General features: G+C 47.8%; 1 protein-coding gene across 1 annotated transcript in view; it reads right to left on the reverse strand.

Annotated features, from left to right (window-relative positions):
* Positions 1-19029, reverse strand: part of KIAA1549 (KIAA1549 ortholog) — a gene marked incomplete at its 5' end in the record, with an annotated part of 126773 nt that overhangs the window by 43536 nt on the left and 64208 nt on the right. Inside the window, 6 exon segments of the mRNA XM_049782727.1 lie at positions 4897-5081; positions 9430-9607; positions 10434-10585; positions 11895-11954; positions 12336-12519; positions 13746-13876. Coding sequence (XP_049638684.1) covers positions 4897-5081; positions 9430-9607; positions 10434-10585; positions 11895-11954; positions 12336-12519; positions 13746-13876 — 890 coding nt within the window.

Below are 19029 nucleotides of genomic sequence, written 5' to 3' on the forward strand. Positions count from 1 at the left end.
ACATGAAGACAAATGCCCTACTGCTGTGCTATCACTCCAGCCCCACTTGTTAAGCTTTTAACCTAAGATCCCAGCATCTTTCCTTTCATCCTTTCTTCCATCCATCTACCCTTCCATCACTCCCTCCATCTTTTCATCTCTCCCTCCAGCCTTCCATCTCTCCTTCATCCCCCCTCCATTCTTCCAGCCTTCTTCATGCCTCCATCTCTCCCTACTTCATGCCTCCCTCCCTCCATACTTCCATCACTCCCTCCTTTATCCTTCCCTCCCCCTTAGTCTTCCATCCCTCACTCATCCCTCCTTACATCTCTCCCTTCACTCCTGCATCCCTCCTTTTATCCCTTCCTGCTCCTGAGCATGTGACTCTTCTGCTTTCCTATGCCTCCCTTAGGTGTGAATGTACCCTTTGTGCCCCAGGAGACAGTCAGCTTTGGGGTGGTGCATTTTTCTCCCCAGAGCAGGCAGCAGAATGTGCCAGCCAAGAGCCAGGGTTCATACCAGCAGCAGGGCGCTGCCTGTCCCCACAGGAAGAACAGTTTCTAGGAGCCTAGCTGGCCCAGCCAGTTCCATTCAGCTCTTTAAATAGAACCCCAGCAGAGAGACAGGGCTAAGCAGGATGGAAATTTTGGGGAGCAAGTACCAAGTGACTCTGGGCTACAGATGAAAGAGAAAATGGATCAAAGACAGGGCTTGGGCAGAGTTCTGGCCTCATTATTAGAAATAATGTACAGAACAGCCGGCCTCTTCTGTGAAACCCTATTTCAAAACCCATCTGCTCCTAACCATGTGAAGAAGCTGCCTGTGCAGCAGGCATTCAGCAGGGTTTCAGGTCAGTGGATTTATTGCTTCCAGATGCTCGGGGATCTGGGATCTGGAAGTCAAGGAGTGGTAAAGAGGTGTTCTGGAGGCAGATCTATCGAGACAGCAGCAGGGCAAGGGAGGAAAGGTGAACTCAGGACCCAGCCTGAAGGCACAGAACAAGCTCAGAACAAAGGCCGCAGGTGGAGACCATCACTGCCTCACTGGACAGTGCTCCCAACATGAACTAGACACCAACAGATGGTGCCTATCCCACCCACACCTCTAAACAGTCCAGGGGGCTGGTTCTAAGAGTATCCATCCTAGGCCAGAGCTAAAGTACAGCCGTAGGGCATTTGCCTTGCATGCTGCTGACCCAGGACAGACCCAGCTTCAGTTCCTGGCATCCAACATCCCCCAAGCCTGCAGAGCCAGGAGTAACCCCTGAGCGCTGCCAGGCATGGTCCCAAACCCCCTCCAAAAAAGAACATCCATCCTAGCTCCTGTGAAGATGTGGTCAAGGTGTGCATGCACCCCTCCCCAAGGAATTGTAGAAAAAGCAACACACACACACACACACACACACAGACAATAGCTCCCCTGGAAATTTGTGACACTTCATTCTTAGTGATATCTGTGATGAGCAAATGTTTCAGAAGTGAAAGTAGGAGATGGATGCCTAGGGGCAGGCCCCCAGACAGCTGATAAGGTAACAAAAGAGACACAGCCGCATGCAATGTTTACATGAGGCCAAACTTTCTACACTCGCTCCACCTTCAGGGAACACCAAATCTTCATGGGCACAAAAGTATCACCCAACTTATGGTTGACCTTATTTCAATGAAATCCACACTCTGGATCACCAACTCTATCCAGCACTTTCCCTCAGGCCATCCACTAGCTTAAGTCAAACAGGTTGGCACAGTGAGTCTGCACCTAAGAAGCAGAGGCCAATGAAAATAAATATTTATGTATAAAATGCTTCCAATAAGCTCTCCAGCCCTAAGCTGACAATGTAAGCAGTGGTTGGCATTTTTCAGCTAATTCCTAACGGGAAGAACATTCTTGGCATTTTCAGAGAAGCCATCCCTAGCAGGGTCGGATCTAGCCTTGCAGCCTGATTTACTGTTCAGTGTTCAAGCCTGCAGGTGCTGAGCCTCAAGGGTAGCAAGGGGAAGGTGGTGCCAGGAATGGAAATCAGGGCCTTGCACATGCTAGGTAAGCTCACTCTGTCTATCTTGAGTCACGGCTCTAGCCCCTCTTCATATACTTTTGCAAAAGAAAAAGAAATGCCAAGGTCATACTTCATTCCTCTTGTCCAGATTTGTGATGTACAACTTTTTATACCCCTTAGGATAAAATGAAAAAAAGCAGTCCTCAGGGCTAGAGTGGTGGTGCAAGCAGTAAGGCATCTGCCTTGCCCGCACTAGCTAGAACAGACCGAGGTTTGATCCCCCCCACCCCCCGCATCCTATATGGTCCCCCAAGCCAGGAGCGCATAGCCAGGAGTAAGCCCTGAATGTCAACAGGTGTGGGCCCCCCAAAAAAGAAAAAAGCAATCCTGTCACTCCCTCCCTCCCTCCTTTTCTTCCTTCTTTCTCTCTCTCTCTCCCTCTACCCTCCCCTCCCTTTCTCCTTCTTCCCTCCTCTTCCTTCCTCTGTGCCAACACTATGAGGTCATAATTCATGATTGTGATGTCACAATGGACACGATGCTGTGCCACCACTAAGAGGTAATAATTAGTGACTGTGAACACAATTGTGCACTACCACTCTGAGGTCACAATTGATGAATGTGACATCGCAATGAACATTATGGTGTATGAAATTATGAGGTCATAATTCATGGTTATGATGCCACAGTGTACATTATGATGTGCCACAATGATGAAGCCATAATTCACGATCATGACGTCACAAAGCCACCACGATGAGCACAACTATGAGGTCATAATTCATTATTGTGATGTCACAGTGAACAGTATGATGAGCAGCATTATGAGGTCATAATTCAAGGTTGTGACACCACAAAGGCCATTATGATGTGCACAACTATGAGGTCATAATGGGTTGTGGTGACATCACATTGTACATTATGATGCACTGCCGCTATGAGGTAATAACTGATGATAGTGATATCACAATGGACATCATGATGCCTCAACAATAATTCACGATTGTGACATGGACATGATTATGTGCCACCACTCTGAGGCTATAATGATTAATGTGACATCACAGTGGACATTATGTTGCACACACTGAGATCATAATCCTTCTTTCCTTCCTTGAAAAAAAAAGCGGGCCCGGAGAGATAGCACAGCGGTGTTCGCCTTGTAAGCAGCTGATCCAGGACCTAAGGTGGTTGGTTCGAATCCCGGTGCCCCATATGGTCCCCCGTGCCTGTTAGGAGCTATTTCTGAGCAGACAGCCAGGAGGAACCCCTGAGCAATGCCGGGTGTGGCCCAAAAAACAAAACAAAACAAAACAAAGAAAAAAAGAAAAAAAAAGCAACTCTGAGGTCATAATCCTTCCTTTCTTCCCTTCCTTCCTTCCTTCCTTTCTTCCTTCCTTCTTCCTTGAAAAAAAAAAAGCGATCCAAATTCCACGCTCTTCTGCCACTTGCTTGCTTTTTCTTATCAAGCTTTTAGAATCATGTATAACTCAATGTAACAGCCTGCACTTCCAATCCCTCGGTCTGAGAAGGTTTGCCTGCAGCGTGGCTCCTCCATAGACCTCAGACTCGCATCCCTCCCCCAGGCAGGTCACACACTGACCCAGGGCTCCAAAACCTTTACACAGAAGTAGAACTCAGAATTAAGTATGAGGAAAGAATTGCGATTGGTATCAAAAAGCAGCCTTGGAAAATATGTAAAATGAGTTGTTTGAAGTTGGGTGGGGGGTAAGGGAATAATGCTGCGAAAACAGGGAGATGGTGCTGGTGTGGCTCAAGGGGGAAGAACACATGTCCAGCCAGAGCCAGGCCCGGATTCAATTCCTGATATCACCTACTCCATACCACCCCCAGCAGTGCCCAATACTTCACCCATCATAAATGGGTATGGCCCTAAAATAGTCCACTGAGGGCAGAGTTAGAAGTAGGTGATACATTTCAAGTTAATTCATCTACACTCCTATGGGGAATGCATCCCCCCTATGGGGGATTAGTGAGTACTGCAAAGATCCAGACAATTCTGCATCTTGGCTGCTCCTCTGAAGGAGCCTAACTGGACACTATAGCTGATGAAGGGCCCTGCTGATAAGAAGGCTTAGGGTGCACCAAGGTCACTCCTCAATGCATCATCGAAGACTGTTTTTTTTCGTTTTTTGTTTTTTTTTGGTTTTTGGGTCAAACCCGGCAGCTCAGGGGCTACTCCTGGTTCTATGGTCAAATCGCTTCTGGCAGGTGCAGAGGACCATATGGGATGCTGGGATTCGAACCACAGATCTTCTGCATGCAAGGCAAACACCTTATCTCCATGCTATCTCTCCGGCCCCTATGTTATCTTTTTGTTTTGTTTTGGAGCCACACCAGGCAGCGCTCAAATGTTATTCCTGGCTCTGCACTCAGAAATTACTCCTGGCAAGCTTGGGGGACCATATGGGATATCGAAGATCAAACCTGGGTCCATCCCTGGTCATCCGCATGCCAGGCAAATGCCCTACTGCTGTGCTTTCACTCTGGCCCATGTAGATTATATTATCTTGAGCAATAATGGGAGGAAAAACTTGGGGTAGCAAATAAAGAGGCATTCCAAAGAGCTAGACCTAAAAGTAACTGAGCACACACACACACACACACACACACACACACACACACACACACACACACACACACACACACACACTCGAGAAGCCTTTATGGTGTTCTGACCCTCACCGGGTTCCAGGAGCCCTAGAACCAGAATCGCACAGAATCGATACCCAATTTCACAACCTTATTCCTGAACCCAGGTGGCAGTCATGAAGAAAAAGCAGCAAGCCGAGTCCTGCAGGGAAGCTGAGGACAGCGCCCTGAGGGCTACACCTCGAGACTGGGATGCCCCATTCCTGCGGGGGCACAGAGGAAAAGGCTGGCAGTGGGTGAGCGCCTCTTACCTTCTGACGCTGCTGGATGTTGGCCACAGTGTCAGGCTGGAAGTCCAGCTTGTCAGTGCGACAAAGTTTCCAGTAGAGGATGACAAGGATCACCAGCACCACCAGCACAGGGATGACGACACCCACGATGACCCACAGGTTGCTGCTCTGGGCCTCTGGGGCAGGATGCTTCACCCTGTCCACAGCTGTGGGATGAAGACGACGCAGGGGAATACAGTCATACTCCGGCCCTTCCTGCAGAACCTGGCATGCCCAGTCAGCAGAGGGCACATGGTGCAAGGTTAAGAGAGCTAATAATAGGGCTAGAGCGTTGGCACATTGGTAGGGTGTTTGCCTTGCACGCTGCTGATCCAGGACAGACCTGGGTTCAATATCTGGCAACCCATATGGTCCCCCAAGCTTGCTAGGAATGATTTCTGAGCACAGAGTCAAGAGTAACCCCTGAGTACTACAGGGTATGGCGGGGGGGGGGGGGAGGGGAGGGGAGGAGAGGGGAGGGGAGGGTACTAATAGTGATTTTGGGCCAGAAATGCATCCTGGGAAACATGCAGCCCCAAAAATGATGCGAGCACGCACTGGAAGTATAGGCATGGGAGTCTCAGAGCACATGGCTCAGGCTCTGGCCAGACCCAGTTCACTCCTGGTGCCCTGACTGCAGCATATTCAACTAGCTTCCCTCCAAGTCCTCATGATAGGAATGCACCCACACAAAACTCCAACTATGTAGTTTCAGGGCACTGCCTTGATTTCCCCACCAGATCTCTTCCTAAATTCTTGAAACAGTGGGCCCGGAGAGATAGCATAGCGGCGTTTGCCTTGCAAGCAGCCGATCCAGGACCAAAGGTGGTTGGTTCGAATCCCGGTGTCCCATATGGTCCCCCGTGCCTGCCAGGAGCTATTTCTGAGCAGACAGCCAGGAGTAACCCCTGAGCAATGCTGGTGTGGCCCAAAAAACAAACAAAAAAACAAAACAAAACAAAAAAAATTCTTGAAACAGTAGCCTTGGCCAAAATTTTCTTTTGCAGGCATCGGGGTATCCTCCGTGCAATTCTTGGCTATGCTGGTGGTGCTCAACCCTGTTGTTCCAAGATTACCAGGGCCACCCCCGTGATGCTCGGGGGTCTCCATGGCTGCACCGAACAGTGCAAACCCCACTCAGCCACATGTAAGGCATGAACGCCTTTGCACTAGCTTTCAGCCTACAGTTGTCCACTTATAAATGACATCAAATAACACTCATTTGGACCTATCACCCCTACCTCTTATCACCCACCCACAACCCTCTTTAGCCCTTCAACTATCTTCCATGGCATGGCCTTCAACTTCAACATTTCCTTCTCAAGTCCCTTCCTTCACAGACCCAAATCCTTAACGTCTCCCTGTCACGAAACTCCAAAAGCCACAATAGTCTCAGTCTCTGTACATTCCACCTCAATGTTTTTCTGTTCTTTTCATCTGGGCCTCAACAACGGAGGAGTCTTCCTGGCCAATTTAGTTTTGCGTGCCAGGAGCAATTTCTGAGTGCAGAACCAGAAATAACCCCTGAGCACTGCTGGGTGTGGCCCCAAAAACAAACAAACAAACAAACAAAAAATCAAAGAGAACTACGGTTACTAGTTAAACTTGCCTAGAAGACCTCAGCAGACACCAGGTTATGCAGTTCAGGAGTAGAGCACATGGTTCTCATGTGTGAGATCCTGGATTCAATCCCTAGCACCAGGCCTGATGCATTTCACAAAAAAATCTTCCACTGCTGAGGAGTTTCTCAATATTGTTGGTTGTTTGTTTAGTTGGTTTTGTGTTTTTGGTTTGTTTGTTTTTTGGGTATGTTTTATTTGGGGGAGATCATGACCGTCAGTGCTTAGAGCTTATTCCTGACTCTGTGAGTGTGCAGGGATCACTCCTGGTAAGGTTCAGAAAGGTTTATATGAGGTGCTGGAGATTAAACCTGGGCTGGCTGTGTGCAAGACAAGTGTCTTTCCATCACTCCAACCCTACAATGTTGTCAATTTTCCTTTTTTTTATTTGTTTGTTTTGTTTTTTTGTTTTTGGGCCACACCTGACAGTGCTCAGCGGTTACTCCTGGCTCTGTACTCAGAAATCACTCCTGGCAGTGTCACGGTACCATATGGGTTACCGGGAATCAAACCCAGGTCTGTTCCAAGTTGGTCACATGCCCTGCCACTGTGCTATCCTCCAGTCCCAATGTTGTCAGTTTTCAAAACCTTCCTTTGTCTCCAAGAGTCTCTATATAAAGTGTGCTTCAATACTCTTACACCCTCACCCCCATCCCTTCTGATCATTTTCTTATTAATACTTTTTTTCTTTGTTTTTTTTGGGTTTGGGACCACACCCAGTGACATTCAGGAGTTACTCCTAGCTATGTGCTCAGAAATCGCTCCTGGCTCGGGGAGCATATGGGACACGGGGATCCAACCCAGGTCCATCCTGGGGCAGCTGCATTCAAGGAAAATACACTACTGCTGCACTATCGCTCTGGCCTTTATTAATACTTATTAAACATAAACTTATCCCTTACTTATTGATGCACTTCTTAATTACCGTAGGGAGTAAGCTTCAGAGCTCTTCCAAGCTGTGCTCTCAGAACACAGGAGAAACATTAACATGATCTCAGCTGTCTCTAGCCCACAGAGTTGAGCTATTACTCCGCAGGCAGGGGGCTTGAGTTCCCTCCCTGACACCGACTGGTGCCTGAACAACACTGGGAGTCAGTCACCCTAGAGACGGGAATAGCCCCTGAGAAACTCCCTGTGTGGCAAAAAAAAAAAAAAAAAAAAAGGCAAAAAAATTTAACTTCAAAAAAATCATCTGACTCATATGGATATATATAGAAAAATGCAATTTTTCTTCCATGTTTCTCCCTTTCTTTTTTTTTTTTTTTTTTGAAGTTTAAATACCCCATATCTGTGAGTTAGAAAAGGCAGTTAAAAACAGCAACCCTATGGGGATGGGGGTGGGAGGTCCCCAAGGCTCTTCCAACAATAACAAAGAAACATCAAAATACTTCTAAACGGTGGCACAGTGTGAAGACAGGGTGGGACAGCTGCAAAGGGCAAGTATCAAGGACTTCTTTGTGGCCCTGGCCTAAGAAAAGGGCACCTCCCAACTTCCTGTGTGACTCACCATCCCCACCAGAGTTCAAAATATAGCAAGGAAGATTCTGGAAAAAGTACTGAGAATGTATGCTTTTTTACCTGCGACCAAAAAAAAATTTTTTTTTGAGTTTTGGGGCCATATCTGGGCCAAATTTTGGGCCACATCTCAAGGGTTATGCTTGGTTAGTCACACAGGATGCTGGGGATCAAACCAGGATCAGCTGCATTCAAAGCAAGTGCCTGGAACACTGTACTATCACTCCAGTCCTGATTTTTATTGATACTATTGTTTTTGGGCTACACCCAGTGGCACTCAGGGGCTATTACACCTGACTCTGCACTCAGAAATTGCTCCTGGTAGGCTCAGGGGACCATATGGGATGCCAGGGATGGAACTTGAGTTGGCTGCATGCAAGGCAAAAACCCTGCCCGCTGTGCTATTACTCTGGCCTCTGATTTTTTTTTAAGAGAACTTGTCCTTGATAGAAGGAAAAATTATGAAAGTCAACTTCCTCTACTAAAATCCGTTCTAACGCTGCAAGTACAAATGTCAACTTAAGCAAGAGGAAAGGAAGGAAAGGCCTTAGCCAATAAATGAACAATTGACATCTTACTTCAAGTGCCACTTGTTAGTAAGCACTGAGGGCTGTAAAGATAGCACAGGGATGTGAAGATAACACAGGGATTAAGACGCTTGCCCAGCATACTGGTTCTGTTTTCATTTCTTTGGAGAAAGACACATTCAGCTGTGTTTAGGGCTTACTCCTGGATCTATTCTCAGGGATCACCCCTGGTGGGCTTGGGGAACCATATGAGGTACCAAAGATCAAACCTGGGTCAGCCATGCAAGGCAAGTGCCATACCCACTGTAGTATCTTTCCAACCCCAGCCCTGGCCCTGGTTCAATTCCTGGTCCATATATTCCTTGGAGTAGTAATATATGTGGCTCAAGCCCTTCCCCCATTAAATAAATAAATAAATAGAATGTTGATTTTTAAAAATAAATAAGTAAAATGCAGTAATGACTCAGAGAATATAGCAGGCAGCCTTGCACACGGCAGACTCAGGTTCAAATCCCAATATCCCATATGGTCCCTTGAGCACCACCAGGAGAAATTCCTGAGAGCATAGCCAAGAGGAACCCCTGAGCATCACCACGTGTGACCCAAAAACTAAACAAACAAAAAAAAAGAGACAGAGCTGAGGGGCTGCAAAGATAATTCAAAAGACTGACCACAGGCTTTGTATGAAGATATCCTGTTCAATCCCCAGAGAACCCTGAGTGGCCCTCCCCAAGCACTAAGCTGAGAGAAGACCCTAAGCACCATCAAATGTGTCCTCAAATGATCCCCACCATCAAACATATATGTAGTTAGGGCCTGAAGATAACATCTAGCAGGCCATGCTTTGTACTCACGCTGGGCCACAGCACCCTGGATGCGGTAGCCCAGGATGATGGCGGCTCGCTGGATGTCAATCTTGTTGATGAGGTCGGACGACTTCACCGCACTGAGCCTCTCCCCATCTGGATCCTCCACGAAATAGATGAGCTGAGCGGGATCATTGTCCCCCTCCAGCCGGGACACATTCACCACCTGGAGGGGGAAGAACAAGAATGTCATGCCTGCAAAAACCCCAGCTCCCCACCAAGTCTGGCACCCAGGTGTGTGTGACCATGTGACTAAGATTCATTCCAGTGTGCAGGACCAGAGCCTGGTGCCAAGCAGGGTCCAGAAAAAGAGGGAGAGTTCTCAAAGCAAAGGTCAGAGCCATAGTACAGTGGATAAAATGCTTGCCTTGAACATGGCCAACCAGGGTTCAATTCCTATCATCCCATTTGGTCTTATGAGTATTATTAGAAGTGATTTCTGAGTGCAGAGCCAGGAGTAAACCCCCCAGCGCATTAACATAAAACAAAAACACAGGGGCTGAAGCAAAAGCACAGTGGTAGGGCATTTGCCTTGCTTGCAGCCGACCCAGGACGAACCCCGGTTCAATTGCTGGGTTAGTTCCCTGAGCCTGCCAGAAGTGATTTCTGAGTGCAGAGCCAGAAGTAACCCCTGGGCATCACCAGGTGTGACCCAAAAACAAAAAAACAGAAACAAAAGCTGCTAAAGCCTAGCTGACTTCATCTTTGTCAGTCTGGTGCTCTACCTCTGAGCTCTTCTCTCTAGGTCCATCTAGTTGTGACCTGGTGAAAACCCTCTCTGTGTAGCCCACAAGAGCCAGGGCTGCCTGGAGCCCTGGCTGAAGTTCCTTGGTTAGAATTAGTCTAGCTGAATGAGAACCCCACTTGATGGGGTTCCTCCTTGGTCCTCAAACAGAGCAAAAAGCATCTACACCAGCGTTTCTGCGGAGCCTGATAGCCAGATCCAGATGGCCGCATCCCCACCCGCCCCAGCACCCAGTAGTCTGGAGTACCTGCACCACACCGCCATTCCCTGCAGCAACTGTGGCCCTTCTCCACATTCTCCTCCTGGGGGACACCTCACTGAGCAACTGGGCCAGCTTCCGCTCCATCTCCGCCGCAAACACTTCGTTCTTGAGCTGCTGCTCCACCACGCCCAGGAGAACTGTGTCAGAGAGAAGGCACGCCCATCCCACCATGCATCAGCGGGAGCAAAGGGGGAACATTGGGTATGAGCCTGGGGTGCTATTGCCCAGAAAGATATGGAGAGTGAGGGGGGAATGAACACAAATGTTTTGGAGGAAACAATTCATGAATAAGACATGCCAAGTCACACCAGTTGGGGTCTGGCACTTTGTAGCGAAGGGCTCCAAGGGTCTCTTCCATGAGAATTTCAGATGGTGGAAACGGATGGAGGAGCCAAGAATTGGGTCTCCAAGTCTTGGACTCACAAATGGGAAATAATGGGGGCCTGGCTTCAAACCCCTGCCCAGAATAAGCCCATCCATACTGACAACTGACCAGGGATAGGAGGAACAAGTGGGCTTTTCAGACAGATTCTGGGTGGGCATGAGATAGGACCACAGAACGCCATTCTGAGGGTTATCTAGGGAGGTAGTGAGCTAAGCTACGAGACCCTCCTGGAAACTATCAAACTTGAGGGCTTTTGTGGCTGGAGCGATAGCACAGCTCAGCAGGGCATATGTCTTGCATGCTGCTGATCCAGTACAAACTCGGGTTTGATCCCTGGTATCCTATATGGTCCCCTGAGCTTCCGAGTAGTGATTTCTGAACGCAGAACCAGGAGTGATTTCTGAACGCAGAACCTGAGGCACCAGTTATGGCACCAAAACAAAACAAAACAAAAACTTGAGGTTTCCTCAAGTCCTTAGATCGAGCACTCAGCCCACTATTTGCATGCTGGGCTCACAGAAACCTGCAACTGCCCCTTCAGACCATGTCAGTCAGCTTCATCTGCTGGTTAAACGGTGACTCTTGGGCTCAGTCACAGTGGCACAGAGCCCAGGCACTCATACAGCCTTAGATGAATCCAACATCCAGGATGGAAAAAAGGGAGGAGTGGAGGGAGGAAGCAGGAGGAAGGCGGGGCATTTGCTCATGGAATCACCTTTACTGTCCTTGTAAAATTAAACAAATAGGGTTGAGGGGGAGGTGAATAGAGGGGGCAGGTGCCTTGCCTTGGCAAGGGGTCTATTCTGGGTCAGAGCGCCAGCTCCCTGCCAGGCCCTGCCCCGCATCACAAGGATGCTCCTCCTTTCTGTGCCACATCTCAGCGGGACACGTGCCCAGAACCAACTCTAAGTCCCTTTCTTATGCATTCTCTGCCAAGAAGCCAAGGTACACCTCGCCCTGGATTTGGGGTTCTGCTAATGGGAAGACAGTGCAACCCTGTTCCTGGTGCCCACACAGACCTGCTCTCCACCACTCTCCACAGGGCAAGGTGCCCAGCGTACCTGTTCTCACCCAGGAGGCCTGCAGCAGCTGCGACAAGTTGAGCTGGAGATACTGGAAGGCTACAGAGGGGAAGGACGAATGGAGGACAAACTGTCAGGTCATTGTTCAGGAAACAGGGCTCAGCCAGTATCTCTCTCACACCTTGCACACCTCAGAACGAGCTCAGGGAGCCAGGTCAATATGGAGGCTCAGAGATGAGCCTCCGGGGGACCAGGAGGGGCATTAGCTGGGTGACTGGCCACTACATTCTCTGTCAGTTCCTCTTATCTACACAGATAAGTTTGTTCCTTCAAATTATTCCCAGGAAGGAGCAATAGTACAGGGGGAAGGCACTTGCCTCACACAGGGACTACTCAGTTTTTATCTCCAGCATCCCTTTGCTCTGATTTGCATTCTAGAGCTGACTAGGGTTTCCTTACAAGCTGGGTCCAGGTACTCACGCTCGGCGACCTGCAGCACAGGGTAGCCCAGGTAGAAGCTGAATTCCACCACGCTCAGGTTCCGCAGCCGCTCGCTCACTTCCACTCCATTCAGGAAACCCTGTGCACCCCGCACTGCGAAGATGATGCGCACAGGGCCCCGCCGAGGGGCCCCCCTGGAAGAGCCCACAGTGATGTTCAAGATCTGAAAGAAGGGAGATGAGGAGCAAGGGATGAGTTTCCAAAACAACATGTCCTGTGAATGAGCTTGCTAAGTGGGAATAACCCCTCTCATTCTGCCTCTGGAACAGAGGAAAACTCCAAGAAAGCAAGACTGCCTGGGCACCTGGAGTCTCTTTGGCAGGACATTTACCTTCCAGATTGCCTGAAGATTTTTTTTTTTGGTTTTTGGGCCTCGTGTGATGATGTTCAGGGGTTACTCCTGGATCTGCAATCCTGGTGATCTCAGGATACCAGAAGGGATGCCAGGTATCAAAACCAGGTCGGCCATGTGCAAGGCAAACCCTGTATAATCTCCCCAGCACTACATGAAAATTTTTGCCTTTTTTTTTTTTTTACCTTGGGGGATGAATCACACGTATTCACATGTGAGCCCTTCCCATACCCAAGCCCACTGAAATTACAATCTGCACCAAGGCAAGAAATTCACAGCAGGATTGAGCATGGAAAGAAGCAGAGAGGGTGGCTGATTCTGCCACTAGGAATGGGAGGTCCCCAAATCTGCTCAGGCCCAAGGCACAGCTCAGAGTTAGCAGTCCCCTACTCCCAGGGGAGGATTAAGAAAAGATACACTGCCTCGAGCCTGTGGAGATGGACAGGATAAATCCTAGGAGGTCCTAGAACCAAAATTTGGCATCTCTCCTCTCTCCTGTATATCAGCCAAGCCCAGGCGAACACTGAAGTTAATATACCCCAAATATCCACGTGAACTAGATTCCCAGCTTAAGGGCATCCATCATACTTGAGTGAGACACAAAAGAAGCTCAAGTAATCTCCTTTAAAACTAGAAGCATCTTTGGCTGGAGCCATAGCACAGTGGTAGGGTGTTTGCCTTGCACACAGCCTACTGGGACAGACCCAGGTTCAATCCCCAGCATCCCATATGGTTCCTGGGTCTGCCTGAAGTGACTTCTGAGTGCAGAGCCAGGAGTAACCCCTGAGTGTCACCAGGTGTGGCCCCAAAACAAAACAAAAACAAAAAAAAAAGCTAGAAGCATCTTGGGGCAAGAGCAATAGGACAGTAGGTAGGGCACTGGCCTTGCACATGACTGGCCCAAGTTTGATCCCCCATATCACATATGATCCCCAAGCCCACAGAAAGGAGTAGGTCCTAAGCACCACCAGGTGTGCAAACCCCCCTCCAAAAAAAAAAAAGTCAGGGCATCTTATACGGAAGCTCAGCAGACTCACCTGCACCGTGAGATTGAGTGGGCCTTGCGGGTGCCTCCGTACCTCCCACAAGGCGAGCATCAGGCCCTTCTCGATGCGCTGCGTGAAGTTGCAGAAGCTGGTGTCCACGCTCTGAGGCACAAACTGAAGTACTGCGGGGACAGGGAATCAATCACAGCCCATGAACAGAGCAGAGAGCAGGAGAAATGGAACTAAAGCAAAGAACGTTGGTCCAAAAGACCAGTGGAGACATGGATGCACATGGCACTTAGATGTGTTGGGTCATGAATAAAAACTTCAAATCCAGTAAACTAGTGCACCAGGAAACTGCCCGGATCTTTATAAAACAGAAATGCTCTTGCAGTAGAAAAATGGCACAAAGGTGAAGGACTGGTGCCCAGTACCATGTGGCCCCCTAAGGATATCGGAGAGCTGCTCTAAGGGCCCACTGGTCCTGAAGTAATCTCTGGCACCACAGGGCACACAGACTCCATTCTTGAGACCTCTGCTTAGCCACTGGCCAACTGATGGAGACTTGCCTGGAAAGTCCCCCCAGCCCTCTTGAGCTCTCTTAGGAGAATACACACACACCCAGAAAAAATAGGAAGAAATTTGTATACTCTCAGGGGCCGGGCGGTGGCGCTAAAGGTAAGGTGCCTGCCTTGCCTGCGCTAGCCTTGGACGGACCGCGGTTCCATCCCCCGGTGTCCCATATGGTCCCCCAAGCCAGGAGCAACTTCTGAGCGCATAGCCAGGAGTAACCCCTGAGCGTTACCGGGTGTGGCCCAAAAACAAAAAACAAAACAAAAAAAAAAAAAAAAAAAAGGAATTTGTATACTAAAATGGCTCACTCAGCAGAAACTTGTTTTTGTGTAGGGGGCTACACTTGCTAAGCTCAGAATTTACTCAGAACAAAGCCAATGATCTGTTCTAAGGATCATTTTTGGTGGTGCTCAGGGGACCATATGGGATATCAGGGATCAAATCCAACTGGCTTCATGCATGACAAGTAACCTTGGGGCTGGAGAGATAGCATGCAGGTAATGTGTTTGCCTTGCATGCAGAAGGTCGGTGGTTCGAATCCTGGCATCATATGGTCCCCCGAGCTTGCCAAGAGTGATTTCTGAGAATAGAGCCAGAGTAACCCCTGAGCATTGACGGGTGTGACCCCAAAACAAAAAACAAAACAAAAAAGATAAGTAACCTGCCTGCTGTGCTCTCTCTCTCTGCCCCCCACCCCACCCATAGAAACATTTTAAATGTACAAATACATGGAGCTGGAGTAATAGCACAGCAGTAGAGTTGACCTGGGATAGACCCAGATTCAATTTCCGGCATCCCATATGGTCCCCAGAGCCTGTCAGGAGCGATTTCTGAGCACAGAGCTAGGAATAACCCCTTAGCACTTCCGGGTGTGGTCCAAAAATGAAAGATCACACAAATAAATTATATGAGTGAGAACTTGTGGGGTAGGTGCAGTGAGGATTATGGCCAAGACGTAAGAAGCCACATTCCCACAAATCAATGACATTTAAATGAAAATGCTTTAGAAATAAATTATTTGGGGGAAAATAACATGGTATCTGATGTATGTAGCTTTAAAGCAAGGTTTCTCAGGACTTAAGAAACAACACAGGGCCCGGAGAGATAGCACAGCGGCGTTTGCCTTGCAAGCAGCCGATCCAGGACCAAAAGTGGTTGGTTCAAATCCCGGTGTCCCATATGGTCCCCCGTGCCTGCCAGGAGCTATTTCTGATCTGAGCAGACAGCCAGGAGTAACCCCTGAGCACCGCCGGGTGTGGCCCAAAAACCAAAAAAAAAAAAAAAAAAAGAAACAACACAGTGGGCAGGGCATTGCCCTTGCATGCGAATAACCTGGGTTAGATTACCAGCTACAGTCCCCTGAGCCCTACCAAGAGTGATCCTTAAGAACAGAGCTAGAGGGGCCGGGAAGGTGGCGCTAGAGGTAAGGTGTCTGCCTTGCAAGGGCTATCGTAGGACCACGGTTCGGTCCCCCAGCGTCCCATAGGGTCCCCCAAAGCCAGGGGCGATTTCTGAGCAATAGCCAGGAGTAACCCCTGAGCGTCAAACAGGTGTGGCCCAAAAACAAAAAAACAAAAAAAAAAAAAGAACAGAGCTAGAAATATGCCCTGTGTGTTGAGTAGAGTATGACTCAAAAAACAACAACAACAACAACAAAAAACCAAAAACAACAACAAAAATTAGTGTTTCTCAACAGCAGTCCATGTAGCCTTTGTGGAAGTCTCATAAATGTGGGACCAGGGGTCAACAGATAGGACAGGGGTTGGGAGAAGAACAAGAAGGAAGCAAGGTTGGAAGGGGCTACAGTCGTAATGATTGAAAACTTTGCACTGAGAGACTTTAGGTTTCTTTTTTTTTTTGGTTTTTGGGCCATACCCGGTGGTGCTCAGGGGTTACTCCTGGCTGTCTGCTCAGAAATAGCTCCTGGCAGGCACGGGGGACTATATGGGACACCGAGATTCGAACCAACCACCTGTGGTCCTAGATCGGCTGCTTGCAAGGCAAACGCCGCTGTGCTATTTCTCTGGGCCCAGACTTTAGGTTTCTTGTTTTAAAACATGGGGGAAGTCATGGATGTGACTCAGGCACACACACACACACACACACACACACACACACACACACACACCCATAGGGCATGGTTAGGACTCACCTCCGGCTCCAACACTAACAACCTCACAGGGGAAAAAGAGAGAGAAAACTGGGACATGCTCATAGTTTTTAAAGCTGAAGGAGTAGGCAAACATAGGCTATAACATATGTAGAATATGTTATTCTCTCTACTACTTGTTTTTGGTTTGGTTTTGTCTTTTTGGTTTTTGGGCCACACCCGGCAGCGCTCAGGGGTAACTCCTAGCTCTGCACTCAGAAATCGCTCTTGTTCCCCAGACATACAATCAACTAATCTTCGATAAAGGGGCAAGAAATCCAAAATGGGGGGCCGGGCGGTGGCGCTGGAGGTAAGGTGCCTGCGCTAGCCTAGGACGGACCACGGTTCGATCCCCCCGCATCCCATATGGTCCCCCAAGAAGCCAGGAGCAACTTCTGAGCGCATAGCCAGGAGTAACCCCTGAGCATCACAGGGTGTGGCCCAAAAACCAAAAAAAAAAAAAAAAAAAAAAAGAAATCCAAAATGGAGCAAGGAAAGCCTCTTCAATAAGTGGTGTTGGTACAACAGGTTAGCCACTTGCAAAAAAGCGAACTCAGACTCCCATCTAACACCATGCACAAAGATCAAATCCAAATGGATAAAAAGACCTTGATATCAGTTCTGAAACCATCTGGTATATAGAACACATAGATAAAATATTATATGATATTGAAACTAAATGCATCTTCAAGGAGGATACAGAACTCTCCAAACAAGTGGAAAGAGATAAACAGATGGGACTATATTAAGCTGAGAAGCTTCTGCATCTCAAAGGAAATAAAGCCTAGGATACAAGAGCCAGCTACAGAATGGGAGAAACTATTCACCCAATACCCATAAGACAAGGGGCTAATATCTAAAATATACAAGTTACTGACAGAACTTAATAAGAAAAAAAACATATAAACCCACCAAAAAATGGGGAGAAGAAATGAACAGACACTTTCTCAAAGAAGAAATACAAATGGCCAAAAGACACATGAAAAAATGCTCCACGTCACTAATCATTAGGGAGATGCAAATCAAAACTGCAATGAGGGGGCCGGAGAGATAGCATGGAGGTAAGGCGTTTGCCTTTCATGCAGGAGGTCATCGGTTCGAATCCCGGCGCCCCATATGGTCCCCTGTGCCTGCCAGGAGCAATTTCTGAGCCTGGAGCCAGGAATAACCCCTGAGCACTGCCAGGTGTGACCCAAAAACCCAAAAAAAAAAAAAAAAAAAACTGCAATGAGATACCACCTCACACCACAGAGATGGCAACATTACAAAGAACAATCAGTGCTGGCAGAGATGTGGAGAGAAAGGAACTCTTATTCACTGCTAGTGGGAATGCCATCTAGTCCAGCCTTTATGGAAAACAATATGGATATTCCTCAAAACACTGGAAATTGAACTCCCATATGATCCAGCTATTCCACTCCTAGGGATGGATATACCCTAGAAACACAAAAATATAATTCAAAAATCCCATCCTCACACCTATATTCATTGCAGCTATTTACAATAGCCAGACTCTGGAAACAACCAAGATGCCCTTCAACAGATGAATGGCTAAAGAAACTGTGGTACATATACAAATGGAATATTATGCAGCCATCAGGAGAGATGAAGTCATGAAATTTTCCTATACATGATGAACATGAAAACTATTGTGTTAAGTAAAATTAGTCAGAGGGAGAGAGATAGATACAAAATAGTCTCATTTATCTATGGGTTTTAAGAAAAATTAGACATTACTGTAATAAGGCCCAGAGACAATAGAGTTATAGGCTGGAAGGGCTGAAAAGACTGGCTCACAATTTGAAGCTCACCACAAAAAGTGGTGAACTCTGTAAGTGAAATAACTACACTAACAGCTAGCATGACAATGTTAAAGAATGAGAGAAATAGAATGCCTATCAAGAATACAGGCAAGGGTGGGGGAGGAGGCGGGGCATTGGTGGTGGGAATGTTGCACTGGTGGTGGAGAGTGTTCTGTTTTAACTGAAACCCAACTACAAACATGCTTGTAATCATGGTGCTTAAATAAAGATTTATATTTAAAAAACAAAAAAAGAAATCGCTCTTGGCAGGTTTGGGGGACCATATGAGATGTCAGGGATCAAACCCAGGTGATCCATCCCAGGTCAGCAGCATGCAAGGCAGATGCCCTACTGCTGTGGTATCACTCAAACCCCTCTACTTGTTTAAATATTGGAAAATGTCCATAGGGCAGGGAAATAGCTCAAAGGATTGGAGCTCTCTGGAAGTAGCCCTTGCACACCACTAAATGTGTCTTCGAAAAACAAAAAGCATCCATAATAAAAAGTTCAAGATCATACTAAAGAACTGCTGGTCATTTGGGGGAGTGTGATGATGATATCATCAATGTATGTATTTGCAGGCAAGCAGGTAATATTTCTAGGTGTACCTACATATGTATTCAGCTGTATACCAGTGTTATGTAATAGACATGATTGTTGGTTTGGTTTCTGTTAATTTTGTTTTTAAATCACACTCAGCAGTGCACAGGGCTTACTCCTGGCTCTGAGTTCAGGGATAGATTCCTAGCAGGACGAAGAGAACAATATGGGATATAGGGGACTGAACCCAGCTGGCCACATGCAAGGCAAA

Source organism: Suncus etruscus, chromosome 1 (assembly GCF_024139225.1).
Source record: "Suncus etruscus isolate mSunEtr1 chromosome 1, mSunEtr1.pri.cur, whole genome shotgun sequence".
In the NCBI taxonomy this organism is placed as follows: Eukaryota; Metazoa; Chordata; class Mammalia; order Eulipotyphla; family Soricidae; genus Suncus; species Suncus etruscus.